Genomic DNA, 23,693 nt, shown 5'->3' on the forward strand with positions numbered 1-23,693 from the left:
AGATTACTGCACTTGAAGGACACAACTGAAAATTCCGAGAGAGAGCAACATCAAAGTTTGTGGGAATCCGATGCTGAGCAGATTGCTTATTGCAGCATTTCTGAGTTTGGTACGGGTACCACTGGTGGCACTAAGTCCATAATCAAGTGGTGTATGGGTGCTTCTAGGATCCACTATGACATTGATTAAAAAAAGAATGTGGAAAACACCGGATACTTGTGACTTTTAGATGTGGTTTGCTTAAGGACTTGTCTTCACTGCAACAGATAGCTTAAGTTATTCCTCTGAAGTTCGCCTAGCTCAAGTAAGTGTAACCACATTGTGAAAAAACACTCAAGCTGCACAGAAGATTGGATTAGCATCTAATGAATTGTGCTAACTTGAGTTGCATCCCCAATGCATTGCTAGCTTGAGCAACAGACACACTAGAGCTTCAAACTACACCCCCTAACGGACCAGCTAGCTAGGGTTTAAAGTATCACCTAACAAGCTAGAGATTTGTGTGTGTGGACAGCTGTCAGGTTGGGGGCAATACTTGAGTTATACCTCAAGCTAACACTGCCGTGAAGACAAACCTTCAGTCTTAACCTCTAAGAACTGATGACTTACAGGAAACATCTTATATAAACAAGCTGCTCTTGAATACAATCCAGGGCTTAGTGATCTGGAGCACTTCCTGGTGGGCATGTAGTATTTTGAGTACCAAGTAGAACCAAGATTTAGCTGTTGGGAAGGAAGGTGCTTTATGAAAGATACTCTTTTCTGAAGTGATATGCTTAAGAAGAGTTGGAGAACCAACGGTGAAATTAACATGCAGGGCTACATAAGCTTATACAAAATACATGTAAGCTTGGACCAAAGCAAGAAAGATCATCTTCAAAGCTGTTGGATTTTGCGGTGAGTTCAACGAGTACCTACTCATTTTGGAAAGAAATCAGTGAGGCTCACTGATATCATTTATTTCTCTCTCTCACTCAAAAACCTTACAAGGCAGGCTTTTACAGAGAATATAGCTAGGTCTATTTTCATCCAGATTGATAAAGATTACAGTCATCCACTGACAATTTAATTTTTATTTGTAAATTGTTTTTCAGTAAGAGGATGAGAGCTAGGAACTCAGCGATGGATAAACCTTGCTAACATGGTTTTCCTCCCACCCCTATTGGTCCACCCTGCATGTGTGTAGGGACTCGGGTATTATGAGTTGATCAGTTTGGGGATTTTCCCTCTTTTCTCCATGAGAACATTTTAAAAAATCAGAAGTTTTAAAAAACGTCAACATACATATCAAGGGATCCATGATTGTATCAAAATGCAAAGAGAGAAAGAGAGGGAGTTATCAGCTGCAGAAAATATAAAACCAAGATACTCCAAGCCACAGGCTCGCAAAGGAAAGAGTGGGCAACTGCTTTGTCCATCACATATTCCATTTTTCAAGCGATGTGAATTCAGCTGTGCCACAGTGAGACAATTACACTAGCATGTGCTGCATCTACAGACTCCAGAGTCCCACCCTGAAAGCATGAGCTACTTCATGTATACAGTATTGTTAGCCCTAGGGCCAACAGGTCGCCTAAAGGCAAGCCCATATGGATGAGAATCAGGGTCAGGGTATTTTCTAGCTGTAGTCTGTTTATTGATAAAATGTACACAGGGTTCAGTTTCTTTGATGAGTGGTACAAACAAACCACACACAGACAGCACTCTTTTGCAGAAATCTCAAGTGAGCCACTCCAGCCCTGTACCAAGTTGCCGGCCTTCTGTTTCTCTTCACTCATTCCAACTGCTCACTCCCAGTCCCACCTCCACAGACAACAAGAATCTAACCTGAGTTCAGGGCTCCAGAAAATCTGTTAGCTCCAAACCTCTCAGCTGTAGCATCATGGGCTGGCCTTTGAGCCTGGACCATAAGCCCCACAATATTTCTCAATGACCCTCTGTCTGATTACCTGCTTGTATCCACCATTTCTATGAGGAACTTCTCAGGCCTTGTCTTCACGATGAAAAAAGGTGCATTCTTAATTTGAGTTAGCTAACTCAAGGTAAAATCCTCGAGAAGACAAGACACTTTGTAATTATTATTTGTATTACCATACTGCCTAGGAGCCCTAATTATAGATCAGGACCCCATTGTGCCAGGTGCTATACAAAGAGAACAAAAAGACAGTCCCTCCCCACAAAGAGTTTACTAGCAAAATATAAGGCAAGAGACCACAAATGGGTAGAGAGACAGATAGGGGAGTATGAGGAAACAATGAGGCTATTCTGGTCAGTATGACAGGCAGGGGTATCACCACACAAGTGGCCTACCCATTGTCAAGTCTTTTGTAAGCACCATGGTAAAGGAGAGCTTTAAGGAGGGATTTGCGGGAGGATAATCAGTAACTTTGTGGATGTTTATGGGGAGTTCTTCCCAAGTGCGAAGGCCGGCATGGGAGAAAGCAGAAGGTGCATCTGAAAAATTGTAGTAAGTGGGCAATGGAGGTTGGCATCATTGGTTAATCAAAGGAGTTGACATCTTGATTGTGATTAAAAGTGGATAGGTCCAGGGATAGGCCTTGAAAGTGAAGACAAGCAACTTCCGTTTCCTGTGATAGAGGGGGGACGGAGAGGCAATGGAGAGCTGAACAGAGAGGAGTGACACAGTCAAAGCAACAGGCTAGGAAAATGATTTTTACAGCAGCATTCTTTAACGTGACCTTCTAACTTAGGTGGAAACTACAGACTGCCTTGTCTTTGCTAGCATTTTATCTCAAGTTAGTCAACTCAAGTTAACACACCTTTTACTGTCCTGTGAAGACAAGGCCTCATATCTCAACAATTCTTAATGACAAGCCATTACAGTATCTTAAGTCAATTGCTTCATGGAGTCAATTTCTCTCCCTCAATTATTGAAACCTCCTGCTCCACAAGGGGGGCATCACGCACATCCAGTTCCCACAAATCACAGCTGGTAAGATCAGCTTCCTTACACCCTCCCCCCCACGTCATCCTGTCACCACCTCTTGTAATCCTTCCCTGGCCTCCCCTCCTCCACCATTTCAAATACGAAGTTCTTTAATCAAGGCTCGGCATTAACCTACTCCTTTTTATGCAGCCACCTCTCTCTCTCATTCTAGAGCTCTCCGTTCCACCAATGCCAGCCTCAGTGCTCCATTTGTTTACTCCCACGACAAGTTCTCTGCCATGTCACCCTGTGCAGAGGGCACTTCCTCAGCTGCTCTGTAAGGCCACTAATTTAAATCCTTCCTGAAGAGGCACTTCTAACGTACCACTTACAAGAAATAATCCAATTAAAAAGGGTTTAGGCAGAAGGGGCAGACTGGGAGAGTTTATAATTAAAATATAACCTGGGACTGTATTAAAGCATAGGGTAAAATTTTCAAAAGCACCGAAGTCCTATTTTCAAAAGTGACTTAGGCACTTGGGTGCACCAGTGCCCAAAGCCTGGTCTATCCAGTCTTTGTAGTGGCATAAAAAAAAAAATCGCTCCCTTAACTGAAATAGTTAACAGATATAGTTTCCTGTGATTCCAGTTTACCGGTACAACCTCGAGTGTGGCTGGAGTTATACCAGTATAAAAGTGCCTTATACCAGGAGAGCTTAAGCTATTCTCATACAGAAACAGCTATATTGGTATAAAGCTCCTCTATTCTGGTCCGACTGTCTCCACACTAGAGAGCAGTACGACTTGTGGGTGTAGAGAAGCCCTGAGTCACTTTTTGAAAATGAACTTCAACTCTTAAGTGACTTGGGAGCTTTTGATAATTTTACCCATGGCCAATTTCCAGTTTGACCATTTCTCTCACCCTTCAGTGTCATGTTAAATTGTAAACTCCTTGTGGCAGGGACAGTGCCTTCCTATATGTTTATATAGGGCCTAACATATTGGGAGATCAGAGAAAAGAGAACAGGAATTTTAAACAATTGATACAAGCATCTGGCAATGTTAGAGGGTGAAAGCTAAATGACTCATGATCCAGAAATGTACTTCCTGCAGGGTGACAATGCATTTATGAAATATAATGTTCGTATGAAAGAACCCCATCAGGGCTGTGTATTCACTGGGCATATTCCACACCTGTAGTAGCCAGAATACTCTCATTATGGCCAGAATTCTAAAGCCACTTGATAACTAACCCCATACCAGATCCAAAGCAGCAATAAAATGGCTATGAAGATTTCAGTTTTCTTCACCCCACAAAGGGCCAGTTACAGTGTTAGCAGATGTCTCAACTACCATTGCAGTGGAATCATAAAAGCTTCTTTGTTCAGGTGAGGCACTGCCTTGGCCAAAGGAAGTATCTGCTACATTTGCAGAGCTGCTACAAGGTCTGCAGCTGTGTTTTACTACACCATTAAGCCAAAAGAAAACTGGATTTTAAGAGGCATTACAAGTCTAATTTTAAACTGAGAAAAAGAAGGAAATACACACTGAAGGTTATTATGTAGTATCCACCTCTCAATTTGGTGAAGTCCAAGTGTAAGAACAAGACCCCTCTAAGAAATAAGAAAAAAAACAGCAGAAATGTTCAGAATGTGAGAGTCTTTTCTTTAGAGTGACACTGGCACGGTTTTATGACATTTTACAACATTAAAAGTACACTTGCCATTTGTGAAGCATAGGGACAAACTTAAGTCTCCACTGAGGGAAACTTGACACGCATAATAAAGGTCTGCTTGGATGTGAGAGCTGAGATGCCTACTATGCATACTTCTCAATCTGCCAAGACCCAAACACAGAACAATACTCTGCATAACACAAGGTGTGGCAGATTCAAAAAGGGACAAAAATTATTCAGACAGGAAACTTAAAATGTCATGGGATTTTTTTTTTTTAGTGATACTCTTTCCACAACCTCAGTTTCATGATTATTCATGTCTGATGTAAATACACTTTCAACAATAAAATGAGGCGGATGTCAAATTTGTGTGGAATGTGACTAACTTTGGGACTAAATGAGTGACAGCTGATACTCCAACAGCTGGGCACATAACAATGACTTAACCTTTCATTTTTTTCTCTGTGCCGGTACTTCAACTTTGTTTGCATTTAACTAATTTCAAAATGGAGTGTTAAACATGACAGTAGTTTTGGTGCCAAGAACATAACATATATATGCATTTGAGAAGCAAATTCAAGAGACGTACTGATGTTTTGAAAACATTTTCCAATAGTTCTTTGATTATGAAAATTGTAACTTTGAGACTATCAGCCAGTCCGGGGCGATGGGACCGGATAGCGTGTCATGAGACAGAAGCCGATTAAAAGTGACATCAGCTCTCTGTGGTCTGGCATGTGTGAGGGAGAGGAAGGGATAGATGGCACTAACTTTTGTAACAATGTTCACCCCAACATACTTTAGTAATGCAATGATACAGGAGCCGCATTTCTATATAAATCAAATATATTTCACCGTCTGAAATCACTGCAATGTTCTCTCAGTCCAGGATTTCTTCCAAAATTTAAAGAAGTCTGAGGCAAACATTATCTACAACTTCCTTTGTAGAGTTACCTTTACCCCCTTTTTCATCCTGTTACCCCTTTCATTGCTCCACTCAGCAGAAACAAGTGTCCTTGCACTTTTATCCAGTGACCAAAGAACAGGAAGGCTCCTCCCAAAGCTAACATGCTCTCTGGATATGTTTTGTAAGACAGCCTGACATTCTTTCCACCCCAGTGTAGACACTCACTAGTGACAGGAGGGGTTCTTCCATCACTGTAGTAGTAAATCCACCTCCCTGAGAGGCGGTAGCGAGGTTGATGGAAGAATTCTTCCGTCAACCTAGCACGGTCTACACTGGGCCGTCCATCAGCTTAACTACATCCCTCAAGGGGTGTGAATTTTTCACACCCCTGAGCAATGTAGATGGGTCAACCTTTCTAGTGTAGACCAGCCCTGAGTTTAAACTGGTCACATTGTATGAAAACTATATTTTTTAAAAACAGCGTCAGCATCAGTTGTTCACTATTTGTCACTATAATTTCTAAGGCTGTCACTTGCTCGTCCACCATGCATATTAGGGTGAGGGTTTCCTTTCAAAATCACTTGCTTTGCTTTGCTTTTAGAAATCAGGTCACTAACAAACAGCCAATGTTCTTTTTTCAATCAGACAGTTCAAATAGACATTATGCATCACCTATCAGGCCACGAAATGCCTACTCCCTGTTTTGCAATAAAAATGGCTCCAATATGGGGACTATTTAGATCAGAAAGAAAAAGGGCACACAAGAGGGAATAATGAAAAATAGGGAAGACACCTCTTCATCTAGTCCCGTCAAAAATATTAGGTAGTACATTTAACATATACATATTTTTTACAATGATTAACCTGGAAAACTTCTTTGTACAGGTGCACACAAGGTTTAGTAGATAGTCACAAGAGGCAAAAGAAATACATAAGCAGTTACAACAGAAAGTGTTATGATGGAGAGTTAGTTACCTTTTTAATACTTTGAGCTCATCTAGCATCTTCAATCCAAGGTTCACCAAACACATTGCCAATTAGGAATCAAGCCTCAGCATTCCCATGAGATTGCAACAAGTCCCTTGTTCCAGATGGGGAACGGAGATGTTAATAAGTTTGCACAAAATCAGGTAGGAAGCCCAAGGCACAGCTTGAAATAGAACCAGTTTATTACCCAAATCCAATTTAAAAACTATTTTGAATTAAATTATGTTTCACTTTCTGCTTTCAAAACCACAAGTTATTGCCATCACACTTGTAGTTCAAGCTGCCATTGGGGAAAAAATAGTACTTGGGACTCTAATTTTGGGTGAAATCAGACTTGGTGAAATTACAAGTCTTCTCTCCTGGCCCCTAAATGCTTCAATTCAGAAAAATAAAAGCAGAAAAGATTGGCAGTCTTGAGAGCAACTTTCAGTTTCCTGCCCTTGGAGAACTAGATTTCTCTCAACTGCTTTTAAATGGGGGTGGGGGAATGAAGGAAGAGGCAGGAATATGGACTATCAAAGCTGGGAACATTCTAGAGAGAGATGGGAGGCAGCGTAGGCTGGCGCAGTATTTCTCAAACTTGTTTGATCGCGCCCTTCTTTGTGTCTGTAGTAGTTTATGCCCCCTCCTCTCACCACACAAGTATACAATACACACATCAATAAAAAAAACACCACCACCACACCTAATATGCAGCTCTCGTTTAAATATTAAAAGCATTAAGGCTTTGATCCAAACAGAGCCAACGATCCATTGTAATAAGAGCAAAAGCAAAACAGTGATTGTGGTCGATGCTTACAATGAAACGTGCATGCCGTGTTGTAGCAAACAGATTAACATACAGATGGCAACGACTTTGTATAATACAAGGTTAACAGAAATCCATCAATATGCACAGCGCCATCTGAGGAACTATGATGTCTGGAGGAATCAGCTTTGCTAATTATTCACTGCTGTGGGTAAAGTGTGCACAGTAAATTTTTTTCCCCACGAAAGCTGCTCATGCACACCCCCCTCCTAGGGGCCCGCCTCCCCGTTTTAGAACCTCTGGTCTAGTGGATAGGGCTTTGTCTGTTTTGTCTATTTAGACTGTAAATTCTTTGGGGCAAAACCTCTCTCTTACTCTGTGAGAGTACATTACCCGGCACAGTGGGGCCCCAATCTCAGTCCTGGTCTATTCTGCAGAGTTAGGTAGACACAAAACAGCTGACGTTGACCTATGTAAACAGCTACACTAAAATTTTGCTCCCACAGACGTAACTGGCCTGCTACATCAACTTAACTCTACCTTCACGAGAGGCGTAGAGTCAATGTTGATGTAGTTAGGCTGACACAGTGTGAGTGTAGACACTGTGTTGCTTACATCGACTGTTGCTGGCTTTCAGAAGCTGTCCCACAAGGATAGTTCAATTGGTGCAAGTGCTGCTGGTGAGGACATGCACTGCTGACATTAAGTAGCAAAGTGTAAACATGCACAAGCGATATAATTACTACAACGACTGTATGCTGATGTAATTTAGGTCGGCTTAATTTTGTAGTCTAGACATGGCCTCTGTCTGAGCCTCTACATGCTACTGAAATAGATGTTCCACATCATTTCACTGGATGGTCCACTGAAACTGCAGCTGAGATGTATGTTCTGGCAGCAGAGAAAAAACTAAAAGAAAATCCTTGACAGAAGCTGACAGGGATGAAGATTTAACCAACATTTCCATCACAAGTGCAAATCTGAAAACAGGGATTCAGTTTATAACACAGCCAGAAATCCTAGAAACCCCATGGCAAATTATTTAAGCTCACACAGCAGTTTTGAGAGGAAGTACAGCTAATAAACATTTCCCCTCAGAAAAGGGAACAAGGCTGGTCTGCCAGATGACTATGATTACAGCATCTGATGCTCCCTTTAAGGAAGAACATAACCAGGAGAAACTTTATGAGTTCGGCTCCCTAGAGAATACTGCAGAAAAGGGTGGTCTCAATTTCAGTCATGAAAAAAAAAGCCACCCATGAATGCATCCACCTTCCGGCAACAGCTTTCGCATAGTTAGGACTAAGGTGGAGGGAAAACCCTTCTTTGTGGTCTGACTGTCCCCTTTCATTTTTTAAATGGATGGAAAGGAACAAATGATATGCTCAATATGAAATGCAAAGAGAATGAGTCATTGATCTGCTAAGAAACTACATACAGGATGAAATCTATTTGGTCCAAGTAAATTCATTTTTACTTCTGTAATAAAATTAATTCCAAGAACAGACAATTGCACTGTATTTGCCAGAGATCAATATTTCTAACAATCCAAACAATACAAATTCATAATACATGCTGCACACAACAGTATTGCAAAGGACTTTTTAGAGGGTCCTTTAAAACAACCTTTGAGCAGATTTTTTACAGAAGTGCACAATGAGAAAAGAGCACATTATGTCAATGGTATCGCCAAGGTGAGCTGCTTCAGACTCAGTTGTTCAGTTGCACTCATGCAGGATTTATCTAAGCATTTTCCTTTATATCTCAAATTTGTCTCACTTTCAAAAATCCATTTAGAGAGTCTGGAGCCAACTTTATGACTCATTGAACAGAGGGCTAGAATAGATTTCAAACTGCAATTCAATGCAGCATTAATTGTGGAGTTTGAGATCTGAACCACAGGCACCAGCTGATAAATGAATGGACCTAAATTGAGAGCATTCCAGAACTGTTTTGCTATGGAGCTGAATTACCAGGTTCCCAACTAAGGGCTGACATTATATCGCCCTAGAGTGGGGTCTCCACCCTTTAGCGCAAGGAGAAGTGTTGGTATTATAAATATAAATGCTCTTTTTAGGATGTTTTCCCATGTAAAATGTAGGAAACTTCTTTTTTCAAGGGCGGGGGGAGAAATTCTGAAAGAAAAGTTTCACTACCAGAAAGTGAAGTGAGACTATTTCAGGATCATCTTTAAGGAGTGATACACGTAAATGCTTTCTTGTTCACAAGTTTTATCCACTCTGCATGTACATTGGTACTTCCTCTTCACGATCACAGAGTCAACAGAAGTGCTGATGGCCCTCTCCATCAGCAAGACATCCCATTCACAGACAAAGTCTTCAGTCTCTCTGGCTCTTCATCTATCCCAGCTACAAGGAGGCCTGCTCCTTCATTTCCTGCTGAATGAAACACATCCAACAGCATGACATGGCTAGCTAGCCCACAGCTGGAAAGGAACTTCTCACCAATATTCAACTAATCCCACTCAGATTTTTCTTATTTGCCGTCTTTCATATTGGCAAATCCAAGAAACAAATTAAACCACCAACCTATTAACAACAAATATCTGAAATCTGTTCATTCCTACTATACAAAATATATGGAGTTGCCCAAATAGTAACTTATCATAGCTCAAAGTGTACTAAGTGTGACAGATATTGCAATCCCATGCAGTATTTTGCAGGACATTGTAGTAAATTTACAAATCGTTTATGCATGATTGTGTTCTACTCCTACAGAAACTAAGAATAGTGGGTGGTGATTTAGTGGAGTCACTGAGACTAAACTTTAGAAAAGTACTGTCCCCATGGTGGTTTGCATATCCTGGTTTATGATGAGTTTTCCAGAGACTAAGAGACAAAGAAATGGCTTTTGGTATAAAAGGATGAGCTTGAACCAACACTGGGTTTCTTTCTGATTCAGCAAATGGACAGGAGCTTCTCTCCATGGGGAACCCCCAACCCTTGTGAAAGGATTGGAATGATTTTGGTCTACAAGGGTCCCTGGGTGACTCCTGGTATGTTTAAATCTGTGTATTGTTTTTATTATGTTTTGACTGTAATGCTTTTACCTTAATAATAAAGGTGCTTGCTTAGCAAGAGCTGTGTGATAATTTCTAATTGCTGTCAATATACCGTTCATAGCCCTCAGAGGGAAAGCAAAGCACAGGTGTTGGCTTTTAGACATACTGGCTAGCTCGTGATATCACAGTGTCAGGTGGGGGAGCTATGCAGCCTTAAAACCCCTTGGTCAGAAGGCAGTGGTACAAGGGTCCCTGCCCAGACACACGTGGCAGCTGGAAATGCGATACCCAACTGGGAACTCCTGGAGCGGACCATGGGGGGTGGGGGTGGGGGGAGAAGAATACAGATGATGTTCCCCTGAAACTGTGACACTAAGAATTTACACATAAAAGATTAATTTATCCTAATGAAAAGACTGAGTGATCCCAAATTCCATATTTCCCTTTATCAGTCTGTGTGTGTAGCTGTGCATTTCAAACCCAATAACTGTAAGTCAAAAATGCTGTTAGTAAAAGGAAATTAAAAGACACAAGAGACAAAACATGTAGTTAAGCAAATTGCAATTTAAAAAGACTCGTACTTCTCCTGTTATATCAGAAAAATGGTCTTCTTTGTGGCACTATTCAGAGTTATTCCTGAAACGTAAATATTTCTGATCAAAGAATCCATTCCCATGGTGCTTTACGCATATTTCCTCACCTGCCATTGAAGAGAAGAATAAGGTTCTGGACAGCTACAACAGTGGAATTCTCATTCTGTCCTGTAACAAGGTGCCTGTCCAGAACTACGTGTACAGCATCTGGCTTGCTGGCTGAATCAGAGAAAAATATTCAAATACTGATGTCAGTGGACACTGCTTCATAATTTCGATTTCACACATCCAATGAGACTGCAGTACAGAGGTTAACTATTTCAAATAGACATAGTGTTTGGTGACTAACTGATATGCCGAGCTGTTTACAAGGTAGAGATAAACCTGACCTACCATCAAAGCTTCCTGAGGATTTCAACAAGAATTCCCTGCATGGAATGATTGTCAGATTGGCCCTTTATTTGTACCAGTCCTCTATCAAGTTCCCTATGTATTTCACGAGGCTATCCTGGGAAACAAATTTTGAAGTGCATTTCTTTAACTTCCATTCACCCATGCAATGCATTATAAATACCCCTCATGTAAGAAACCAAGGTTAGCAATCACTGCCTTACAAAGAGCCTGCAATGATACAGATTTTCTGTCCAGTGAAAATACCCTGATATACTGGTATTCATTAGTAACATGTTGGTATTTCACCAACCACTTTGGTCTTTTGTCCTTGATCAAACTTTTTAAAGTACTATTTTATGAAATTCCATTAACCTGTCATTCTTTGTCTGTATTCCACCCCCTACCTGACAACTGATGATGATAATCCAAATGCGTGGATAGGAATAAATGGCTTATCTCGGAACATACTCCTCCTGCTGCTCAATCCACTCAGTAAAAGCTTCAGCCAAATCTGTATGACATCACAAGTAATCACCATGGAAGTGACTGTGACATCAGATGCTGGAATATCATTACTGAACTAATCTGGAAGAGGCAGCTAATTAGAAAGGGGAAAGCTGCTATTTAAACACACAAAAAGCTTGATTAGCAGCAGCAATGGAAAAAAAAATAACCATATTGTACATGGCAGTTCAAAGAGACATTGGCATCTCTTTTTTTCTTGTTAAAGAGTGCACGCAGTGTTTGTTCTTTAAGGGTCTGTCACTGTTTCCATTATAAATCCCTTTTGTACAATTTCTAACTCAGCTGTTTCAACTGCATCAGCCCAAAGCTTGGCAGTTTTGTTTACAAATAAACCCAGTGGCTTAAATATTGTGGGTTTCTCAATTATTTTTCATGTATAGAGTTCAAAAAATTATACCTCTCTCTCTCCTGCTTCTTCCCTAGTTTCGGATACCAAAGGTGAATGTGACAGATGCTTAATTGTAACAGAGGACTGGAACCTTCTACAGCGTATTATTTCATTCTCCCCATGGATCTTGGGTATAACAATAAATATGGCATATTCAGCAAAATGAAACACTCTTCTGAGCCTTCAGCAATAACGAAGCAGAATTACAGCATTCAAGATAGAGTGGCAGACTCAGCTCAGAATTTTGTGTGTTAATGCATTTTGGTGCTCACAAATTACAGAAGTTGAGGCTTTGCAACTGAAAGTCAAATTGTTACACTGCAATTCACAAAAACATATTACTTGGAAAAAAGACTATATTATTTAATGATAAACTGATTTGGTATTTTGTTCAAAGACAGCCCACAAGCAATAAATCAAAACAGTCAATAAACCAATTTTATGCATAACTAAGCTTGAATAATGTAAACTGGACCCAAGATCAGAGGTGTGTTAATACGGCTGTGTAGGTGGATGCTATGGTACTAACTTTCCTGTGCAGTCACATAGGGCTCTGTCACAATCCAGCCTGCTAGATATTATTACTAACGTTGGTAAGTAATTTGGATTTTAAAACATTTTTAACTTTCCAGGGTCTTTTAGCATGTGTTGCATTGTAATTTAACAGAGTGTAACAGAGCACATTCTGCAATGGTCCTTCTCACATGTGTGGCAAAGGAATAAAAGCTATTTCACCACCACCAATCATTCATAAGACATGAAGGGCTAACAATCAGAAAGTGACGTACCACTAAAGGTAGCTCCAGAATCTTTCACAAAGTCCTCCACAATAATGGACAAACTGGCAAAACTGGGCTGCCTTATCAGCTCATACACAGAGGGCTGAAAAACAGGAGAATGAGATAAGTCTGCTTAGCTTTTACCTAAGATAGATCCAAGCAAAACCAATGAGGAAAATATTCTGTCACAATCTATTCTTCTACCCACTTCCTTCTTCCAAAAATTTTAATAAAAACATGCAACTGAAGTTATTTTTGGAGTACTTAAAAAAAACCCCAAAATATCCAATTTCCTACAGATATCCAAATTAGGGCGCAAACTGGAAATTCTCATGGGAGTCAATCTCAGTCTGCATAGGAAGGTTAAGCACACAAGTACCTCATAGTGGCACTAACAGTACATGACTAAGAATTTGGGGCTTCTATTTTAGGATTTGGTGCTGGTACCATCTGAGAACCTCACACTTAATTAGAATAGCAAAGCAATGTCCCTAGAGGATGTCCTGGGTTTTTCTGCTCTTCTCCCTTTCTCTGATTCTGCAGTCTCTGCAAATCTTAAATAATGAGAGGTGAAAACAGTCTTCCAGTGTCAGGGAAAGAGTAGAACATCATGCCCAGAAACCAGGAGAGAAGCTTCTGAGAAAACAATAGTTGACTGAGAACTGCATTATACCAATGCACCCTCAAGCTCTCTAATTATAAATATAATTCCACTTAATTAAATTTCCAATCGATTACTTTCAAGTTGTTTTGCAATAATGGTAACAGCAAGCTCTCTCTGATAAAAGTTTGTTACTTGACCTCCATCAGCATTAAATCCAGCATAATCACCTACATGAAGAGATAAGCAAAGCTTTGTACCCACAAAGCATGATAAGTCGGACTGGAATTACAGACTCTGTTTTGTAAAAAGCTAGAAATGCTTGGGGCCATTTTATAGCTACAGTGAAATTCTCCACTAGGATGTTTAGCTGGGATTCTGTAATTCTGGCTAAAAGGCATTGAACACCACCTCATGATTTGTAACACCACAAAGCCTGGTGCTATTCCAATCTGACACATTGTACATTACATCTGCTTGCTTACTCACACGGATAAGTTAGTTTTCCTATCATTTTGTATCTTAATGGAACCCACATGAGAATATTTTTGAAACCTAGAACTTCATAAAGTTAAAACAAATACACCACACTAACGAGAAAGTAACCCACTATGGGCAGGCAGGTATATTAACAATTCTCAAACCATGACATTGGGGGTCACAGAACCAATCCAAGACCTCAGTGCAAATGTGAGAAAAATTACCTTTCAAATAAAACACAGCCTGACCTTCAGTTCCTTATTCACACTCAACCATTCATGCATACAAAATCATCACACATAAGACATTTTTTCTTAAATGAAAAACCTAGATTATTGGACAAGCCCTTTTGCCCTGTCCCATGAGCGATCTACCTTCTGTTAGCTACTGCTGTGGCACTTTTACCTGCAGTGCTGGCTAAAGGGATGTAAAAAGATAGCTCTCCACTGTGCTGCTTTTGGGGTCCGCCCATTCAACCATGATATAAAGGAACTTCCCACTTCTCCATTCACACAAGAGCATGATACAGACAACTAATTTAACAGCAGAAAATATATGCCTGAATCCAGTAAACAACATGCAAGAGATTAAGCCCACTGAAATGTCACCTAGTCGTGATCTCCATACCGCAGAGCCCAGTTACTTGGATTCCGTGCAGGACACGGTGTTTGTGTCTGATTGCACATTTCAGTGTACAACTGCATCATCAATTTAAACAAATCTGCATCTTTAATGACCATAACTAGGCCACAATGCACATATTACATTAAAAGTATCAGCATACGCTGTGATATCAAATATATATGCACAAGGAGTCTGTGTTACACCTTCTGTGGAAACCATAACTTTAAATTTCCTGACTCTGTGTGTAAATTTTCAACTACAAAAGTTGCATTAAGAATGTTTATTATGCATTTTATTGATAAATGAGTATAGATCCTGCATAAATCCGTGACAGTCTGTGGGTGATCTGAGACATTACAGACTAGCGGCACAACAGGATAAGAGATCAATAGCAGCAGCCTGAATTTGAATTTCTTTTAGTTTGTACAAATAGCTCTTTTCTGAGTTAGATTCCTTTAACATTTAAAAATCATTCACAGAAATAAAATTCACAAGCAGTGTTATGGCACCAAATTGAATAACCATAGTATCTAGGGACATTTAAAGCCATGAACTATCAGCCAGACACACTATGGCAAATTTGTTTAGAGGTTTTATCACCTTCATTTGGTATTTATAAAATACTGAGACTGACAGCACTCACCAGAACAAGGCTGAATTACAGCAGAGCCCTCATATGCAGTCTTGGGCCCCTACACAGCTCACCATTCTGGCCTACAGCACCCTTTGCCAATGACAGTCCTTCAGCTCCTGAGTAACAAGTTGTTGAACTTATCAGATTGATTATTTTGATTTGGACCAAAGTCTCTTAAGACCTATGACGACGCCAAAATCCCTGGCACTACCACACTGAATTACACTGCCCCACGCACAGTGAAATCCTCACTTTGGGAGGAGTTTGCTTCACGGTACCTACCCCTGTCAGGCTGTATCCCTGAAATACCCAGGATTTATCCTCATTTGTGGCACAACATAAAGCAGCAACTCCATGTCCCACAGCACAAATAGGCTCTAAAAAACAAATAGATTTAAGAAATTAATTTAATTATAAATACCCTGAAAGTTACAACAGCCAAAATAATATCCTTTAAGTTACTGTATATTACCTTTCTGAAAATAATGTTATGAGACATTGTTTGCATTGACTCTGGCTTTACTGTTTTCTCTGTGCACCAATTTACAAGATTAGGGCCCAATCCTTCAGAGTTACACATGTGCTTAACATAGGTAGTTCCAACAGGACTATTCACGCTCAAGTGCTTAAATTAAAGTACACATGCGATTCTTTGCAGGATCAGGATCTTATTGAAGAGGACTCTAGAATATTGTGTAACTGGCTATGAACTAAGAGTTCCATCTGACTCACAGGGAGCATCACTCCAGTTTTGGACATTGGTAAGGCAGAGGAATTCTCTTCTCTCTCTCAAAAGATCTTATTTTTAATCTCTTTCCACAAGGAAGGTTTTGTTATTTTTTAAAGTTCTGATGCTGCTGCACTCTTCCAGTTGTGTAAATAATTTGAAGTTTGCTAGCTACATCACCACTTCTTCCACTACAATGCCTACAAGTGTTCACTGCAAGATAAATAGACTTTTGTATGGACCAGCAATGAAGTAATGAATTAAGTACAGACTCTGGATTTTATTAAAACAAAATAAAGATCCCCAATAGGGTTTACCTACTGTTCTCATTGCTGAAGTGCTGCAATATCCTAGCTAGGTATCCACTGTTTGCAAGGTCAGTCAAAGCCCCAGGACAGTTAGGAATCAACAGGGCATGGTATCTAGCACCTAGTCAGGAAGAGAGAATAATACAAGTTTGGACTATAAACATTAACGGGCAAAAGTATCTGAGCATGATTTCTTTTCAAAATTTATTTGACAAAGCAAAAAATACTCCACAAAAGAAGTCAGTCACATACTACAATATGTAAAAAAACAAACCAAAGAAATTAAATAAAAATAAAATATCTATTATAAAGTCCAGCGCTCAGGAAGGAGAAAGCTATATTGTGGTATATAGGCCTACAAAGATCAGAAGCTTCTAAAGAGATATTCCTAACAAGCCAAAGATTTACCATTCTTCCTTCTACTATAGCAGAAGCCCTTTAATCGACCCCACAGTTAACAGTATGCCTAGTTTAGTATACCCTTTCTCCAGGGGCAAATGTATCTCACCAAAATATTGGCTTTTTATCAGTCTAACATTTTGACTGCTTGCTCATGACATGCTAGGAAAAACATTAAGATGCAAAAAAAACCCCACCCACCTCTGTTTAAGAGCGAGAATTTTTTAGCACAACTTTGATTCAATCAAGGGAAAGACATCTCAAGCCTAATGCTTCTTCCCAATCTCTACTAGGCAGTAGAGGCCCACTGCAGTACCTAGACAGGCCCCATATCTTGGCTGAAATGCATGGCAAAATCCATGATAAGAAAGACAAATTCAAGCTCCTGGTCCTCATTTCCAACAAGGCTCTGCCCCATCTCACTTCTTCCCTACATCAGTTCCTCAGTCTGACTTTACAGCCCCTCATGCTCCTTCCACAGTGTATGAGCTTCTCTTCTTATTGATCCTTTTGACTTCTTTGCCCACTCCTGACTTTACACCTTCTTTCATGAACAACCCTATCATTTAGCATACGATAAGCCTTTTCCCACTCTTCCTTACTAAATTTTCTCAAGACCCAGTTCATCTAGCTACAACACACTCAATAATTTTCCTGTATTCTACTGGATTGCATCCACATGCCTTGCTATTGTAAGTGCTTGGGGGAAGGTCCTCTGTTAGGCATATTCTGCCTGAACAGTGCTCAGTACACACATCAATAAAAACAGAAGAAAATACATTTTATAGTTGCATCTCGTCCTGTAGTTTGTGTCTCAGTGATTACTTACGCAGTCTGTTTGGAACAGATGATGCAGCTTCTCCAGGAAACTATAAGGGGGAATAGCCTGAGCAATTAGGGTGGGAAGATAACAGTGATGCCCATTATGCATACAGACAGACTCCAAAAACATTACTTTTTTTGCTCTCCTCTTCCCAAAGATTTAACAGTCAGAAGCATTTGTTTTCACAATATAGAGGGGAAGACATGTAAGATACTCACCATCAATTGACTCCAACTTGGCAGGATTTGCATAAGATTTCATACGGAAGTCCTGTATCCAACGCATGTTGCTCTCATTCACATCAACAAAGTCAATTAACTTCCCCTAGTTGAATCATTGTTCAAAGACAGTGATTAATCTCAGTGCACAGTTTTTTGTCTAGTTTGTTTCTAAGTGTGGAGTTTCTTTCTTTCTTTTTTTTTTTTTTAACATGGACTTTAGTGCTCATTGCAACCAAAAGTTCTTTCTTTGTTCACAGAAAAGGTATTTCTCTCTCCAAGATGACTTAATCCTGAAATCAAGAAGCCATATCTAACAGGAGGTCTATACTCAGAGGTGAAAGTAGGCCGGTATCGTATACCGGTAAGAAGCCGATACCGGCCTGTACGCAGCCACGGCAGCGCTTTAACATCGCTGCCCCTTTTGCCCCCGTCAGCGGCCCTGCCGGTAGGGACCCTACCAGCAGGGTCACCAATGGGAGGTGAGGGGAGGAGTGGGAAGAGGCAAAAGGGGCAGCTGCCCCAGGACCGGTGATTTAAAAGGTCCCAGAGCTCCCAATCACCGCCGCCGCTACCGTAGCAGCGGCTGGAGCCCCAGGTGGCACAGCCCAGATGGGCTAGCTGTGGGAGGCTGACCCCCAGCCCTGCCTCTTCTGCCTGAGGCTCCGCCCCTTCCATGGGCCCAGCAACGGGCCTCTGTACTGGTAAGAATTTAATACTACTTTCACCCCTGTCTAAACTACCTTCGTTGGAACAGATGTATCTGTCAGGAGTGCTATGCCAGCAAAAGCCTCTAGTGTAGACATGTTTTTGCCAGTATTGTTTATTTTGCTCAGGGTGGCTGAAATAAGCTATACTGGCAAAACCTGGTATACTGGCAAAGTATTATTAGTGTAGACCTGGCCTCTATTTGAGAAGAGGATATTTCATCTTCCAGGGCCAAGTTAATCCCTGGCCTTTTAGAGGCACAAATTAGAGCACTGTTTAGTGCCAAACTGTGAGGCAGATTTATGTGACCTGTTAGAAATGAACTTGTTTCAGTAATAAAATGGTAATAATTTTCAGTCACTTCTGTCATGGACAGGATTTTAACTGGTGATCCAGAGACAAAGGCCTCTCCCAGTACTATGTCTGTATATTTGTCAATTTGACAAATTATGTGAATTTTTCCATGAAAAGTCTTTTTCACTCTATTCTGCCTATTACAGAACAAAAACTCTTCCATGAATTTCTACACAATTGGGTCTTTTTAATTTTTGTAGTGAGTCATGTTTATATGCTTTTAAAACTATTGGAAAATTATGTTTAAACCACAATTGTACATGTTGCATTTGTTTGTTGTGAGGAAGCCACAACAAGCAACTAGATTTAACAACTACTAATCTCTCAAAAGTGATGTCAGAAATTTGAATTCCAGTCTGTTAGAAACAGAGAAAACATCAAACATTTGTCAGATGGTAATTTTGAAGCTGTTAGCCTGCAGTAAATTTGAACTACTGACCCAGAGGTGAGCAGATTTACTTCCTAGTATCAACCTCCTGATGTATGTAGTTATCCATTTTGATGTATTTTACGGTAAACCCATCTAGAAATTTCTGAAAAACTTGCTAATCAAAATAAGTTATATGAATACAAAATTTTTAAATAAGCCCAAAGGACATTACATAAGGCTCAACTATCCACTCCAGGTTTTGCCTGATGAGCAAGGTAAACATAGCACAGGGATGGAACAGTATTGGGGAAAGTGTCCCTTTAGTTTAATATTAATCAGTTCTGTGTTATTAGTTTTTATACATGCATTTAGAGATAGTTGGATCAGCACATTTTATTTTGGTTTAATTGTTTGTATCTGAGGCAATAAGACAAAAATCTCAGTGCAGAATGAAAGTGAGTCATTTTCTTTCTAACTTTGCAGGAAAGCAACTTTTCATTGTTTGCAACTGAACGGAAGTGTTACATTGGTACTTTTTTGCCACACTAAATGTAAAAGTTGCTTATTTGTCCTTTTATGATCCATTTGAGTGGGTACTTTGCAATCAATCATATGCATGTTTGTTTTTCCAATAATTCACACAACTGAGCTAGGGAAATATTAGACTGAATATCAAAACTTAAGGCCTTGCTCCTGTGCAGGCATACACAATGTTTTTATTAAAGGTTTTAACACCTTAAATGAAAGTGAAGAATCTTTAATGAAGACGTCCTTTAACTTCAATGACGAACATGGTCAAAGTGTTAGCAAAAACCACAAAGGGTCAGATTTTCTGTAGGAATTCCAATCGCTCTGCGCCATATAGAAAACAGCCAGATCTGACAACTGAGAATTCCTCTGTTGCACAGGAACTCTCAGCTGGTGCAAACCTGGTATACCTGCCTCCTATGCTAAACACAAACAAAAACACACACTCACTCACTCCTGTCGCCCCAGGATAGGGACAGAAGCAGAGGAGCATAGCCAGAGCTGGTTATCATATGGCTATACCCAGCTGGGTTAGTAAACACAGTGGACTGTTGCCAGGTAATGCAAGTTAGAGCTGCCGTTGCTCTAAGTTACACCAGGACAGGCACAGTTCAACCCTGAGAATCAGGGAGATGCAACAGGCTCCCTGAGGGCTTCCCCTGGCTGTATTAAGCAGAAACTAGGTGCAGCAAAGAATCTGGGTCAAACAGTTTTTTAAAGTTTGATAAAAACCCCTTCCCATTTCTATTGCTCAATTTTTACTATCTTGATTCTTATGATGTCATCATTTTCCTAGTTCTCTAGTCAGAATCTTCCAGAGCAGGAAAGACCAAAATGTCATACGCAAAACAAGCAACAAAAGATTTTGATGGGGTTTTTTGAGGGGATGAGAAGGGGAGAAGGAAGTTGACTTTTCAAACCTCCCTTATACAACATAAAGAAGCAAAAGAGAACACAATCTCCATGTTTTTTTCCCTTTGTAAATCCCCTTTAAAATTCTTGCAGTATTTCAGGAAACATCCTTTAGAACAGCGGTGGACAAACTTTTTGGCTCAAGGGCCACATCTGGGTATGGAAATTGTATGGCAAGCCATGAATGCTTGTGAAACTGGGGACTGGGGTGCGGAAGGGGGTGAGGGCTACAGTTGGCGATGCGGGCTCCAGGGTGGGGCTGGGGCGTACAGGAGGGTGCTCCAAGCTGGGGCAGAGGGGGTCAGAGGACAGGAGGGGGATCAGGGCTGGGGCAGAGGGTTGGAGCACAGGAGGGAGTCAGGGGTGCAGGATCCAGGTGGCGCTTACCTCAAGCAGCTCCCAGAAGCAGTGGCATGTCCCCCCTCTGACTCCTATGCGGAGACGTGGCAAAGCAGCTCTGTGCACTGCCCCGTCCGCAGGTGCCACCCCTGCAGCTTCCATTGGCCGTGGTTCCCAGCCATGCATAGGCACCACAGGGGGGACATGCCGCTGCTTTCAACGGCAGCATGGAGAGGGGCAAGCCCCCAACCCTGCTCCCTGGCTGAAGCAGGGCAAGCCCTGGACTCTGCTTCCCGGCTGGAGCTCAAGGGCCAGATTAAAATGTCCAGAGGGCCGGATGCAGCCCCCGGGCCGTAGTTTGCCCACCCCACTTTAGAACGTAAAAATCAAAAGGACTTTATAATTATTATTAAATAAGAACTGCAATACAGAATCTCTTCAAGTGTACCAGCATAGACCCCAACCCTACAAACACTTATGCATAGGTTTACCTCTATGCACATGAGTATTCTCAGTGAAGTTAAGCATGTATGTAAGAGTTTAAAGATCAAGGGCCTTCATCTGTAAAGATTATTAGAATTCTCTCAACGAAGGGTTACCATACTTTTTCATTATTACTAGTTTATACATTAATGCAGAACTGGTTGTTTTCAGATCATCATAGTATGTACTGATGTCAATTCCTGTTCTCTCACACTTACCCCTGGAGTGGCAACTTGTAGATTAAAAGCAGCACTAGCCAGTGTAAAAGAATGAAGAAAGGATTGGGCAGACACACCTGGAAAACAGAGTTGGACAACTTAAAGAAAGAATCATCATACCTTAAACCCAGCTACACTGTACATATTTCACCAACTAGTATTAAATGAATCTTCGGGTCACTTAAAAGCTCCCATGGCCTAGGGGCATTTTTAAAAACACAAGGAGAAATACTCACAAAGATAATGCATCATACTTTCACACACTATATTTGATGTTAGTATTCTAATAAAGCATTACATTTTCTAACGCTGTTGAGAAACAGGAACAGTACAGGCAGAGTCAGTGTTCAAGGAATTAGAGAGAGCAGCAAAATCCGAAGTCCCAAACCAATGAAAAATTAGTTGAAACAGTCTCCAAAAAAGGAACAGCACTGACTGTGCCATCTTCAGAAATTTCTAAAAGAATGACTCCCTGGCATCTGACGTAGCACGATAAAGAACTATGGGAAAGGATCATGCCTGTACACGTATCTCTAATTATAGAAATCTTAAATTCTGCTCAGAGCCAGTTCTAGACAGTGAGGTATTTTTACAATCTGCATCAGCACAGTAGCTGAGCCTTTCACAAACTTTAATGAACTCAGGTATATCTCACCTTCAGAGAGGTTCCAATAAGCTTCTTTCACAGAGTAAAACAATGAGGAGTCCTTGTGGCACTTTAGAGACTAACAAAATTATTTGAGCATAAGCTTTCGTAGGCTAAAACCCACTTCATCAGATGCATGAAGTGAAAAATACAGTAGGTAGGTATAAATATACAGCAAGTGAAAAGATGGGTGTTGCCTTACCAAGTGGGGGGGTCAGTACTATCGAGGCCAATTGAATCAGGGTGGACCCGGTCATACAGCACGTCTGACCCAGCCGATTATTGAACCCATCTCATGAGCCTTATTTCAGCACCTGAACTACCAAACCAACCTTCCTCTGAAGCATTAGCGTCGTTCCTGTCTGTCTTCTGCTGGAAGCGATTCATACAAATCGCTCTCCAACCAGCCTGCGTGGGCAAGCTCAGTTTGCCAGCCAGGTCTGCCACCCAGCATCTTCATTTACTCCTGGACAGCCTGGATCCCCTCATGAACACAAGGTGGGGGGCCCGGGGGCTGGCCCGGACCCCGCCGCTGCCCCCGCCCCCATCCCAGCGCAGCGCGGGGCCAGCGAGCGCCGCGGGCTCCCCCTGGGCAAGTACCCCACGGGCCACACTTCAGAAATGCGGTTTCCGGGCTGGGAAGGAGGCGGCAGAGCCGGGCCCCGGCCCTCGCAGCAGGGCGCCCCTGCTCCGGCCGATCCCGCGGTCACCGCGCTGCGACGGGCGCGGCCAAGGCGGGCGGGCCAGAGGCGGGTCCCGCGGCGGGGCTGAAGGAGGCCGGGGCAGAGAAAGCCGGCGTCGGGGCGGCCCCCCTCCCTCCGCAGGGGCGGCCCAGCTCCCGGTCCCCTTCCGGGGCCGCGGCGCGGGGGCCCAGTGGGGCAGGGGCGGCCCGGGCCGCGACTCACCCCCGGAGGCCGCGCTGGCGATGATGAGGCAGGCGGGCTTGCCGGGCCGCTCCGACATGGCGCTGGCGGGGCCCGGCGGCGGCGGCTGCCTCCTCATACGGACGGCCCCGGGCGACGGCCCCAGTGGCGGTTGCCGGGCCGCACCGCGCAGGCGCCGCGGCGGCGGCACCCGTTCGGGGAGGGGGAGGGGGAGGGGGAGGGGCCTCGCTCGGCTCCGCACGGCTGTTCCCGCCCCCGTCAGCGCCCGGGCCCACGGGGCAAAGGGGCGGGGCCGAGAGGGGGTGTCATTGGCCAGGCGGGAGGGAGACAAGAGGGTGTCATTGGCAGGGTTTTGTGGGGCTTGGGCAGGGGGAGCTGTGGCCTAAGGTGTGGGGGCCATACAAAGGCGGGAGCCCCCTTGGCATAGTGAGCCCCACTCACAATGGACGTGTCACAGCCGCTCCTCACGCAAGGGAACCTTTACTCACACTCACTCACACACACATGCCCCGTACATCACTACACAGCTCTGG

General features: G+C 42.2%; 1 protein-coding gene across 3 annotated transcripts; it reads right to left on the reverse strand.

The window, feature by feature from the left end:
* Window positions 1-4,531: 4,531 nt before the first annotated feature.
* On the reverse strand, window positions 4,532-23,365 carry GATD1 (glutamine amidotransferase class 1 domain containing 1). Of its 3 annotated transcripts, none has more exons than XM_073347149.1 (8): window positions 23,182-23,351; window positions 21,631-21,707; window positions 17,719-17,824; window positions 16,292-16,399; window positions 15,526-15,620; window positions 12,914-13,007; window positions 10,927-11,038; window positions 4,532-9,603 (listed from the first exon to the last, which is right to left on the reverse strand). In XM_073347149.1, exons 1-8 carry the CDS (start codon window positions 23,276-23,278, stop codon window positions 9,594-9,596), a joined length of 699 nt encoding a protein of 232 aa, XP_073203250.1. In that variant the 5' UTR covers window positions 23,279-23,351; the 3' UTR covers window positions 4,532-9,593. The 3 variants fall into 3 exon arrangements, with proteins under 3 accessions (XP_073203250.1, XP_073203251.1, XP_073203252.1); XM_073347150.1 differs by having other exon boundaries at window positions 4,532-9,600; window positions 23,182-23,350; XM_073347151.1 differs by lacking the exons at window positions 4,532-9,603; window positions 10,927-11,038 and adding an exon at window positions 12,157-12,251 and having other exon boundaries at window positions 23,182-23,365.
* Between the last annotated feature and the right edge of the window lie 328 nt (window positions 23,366-23,693).

The sequence above is a fragment of the Lepidochelys kempii genome, chromosome 6 (genome assembly GCF_965140265.1).
Source record: "Lepidochelys kempii isolate rLepKem1 chromosome 6, rLepKem1.hap2, whole genome shotgun sequence".
Taxonomy (NCBI): domain Eukaryota; kingdom Metazoa; phylum Chordata; order Testudines; family Cheloniidae; genus Lepidochelys; species Lepidochelys kempii.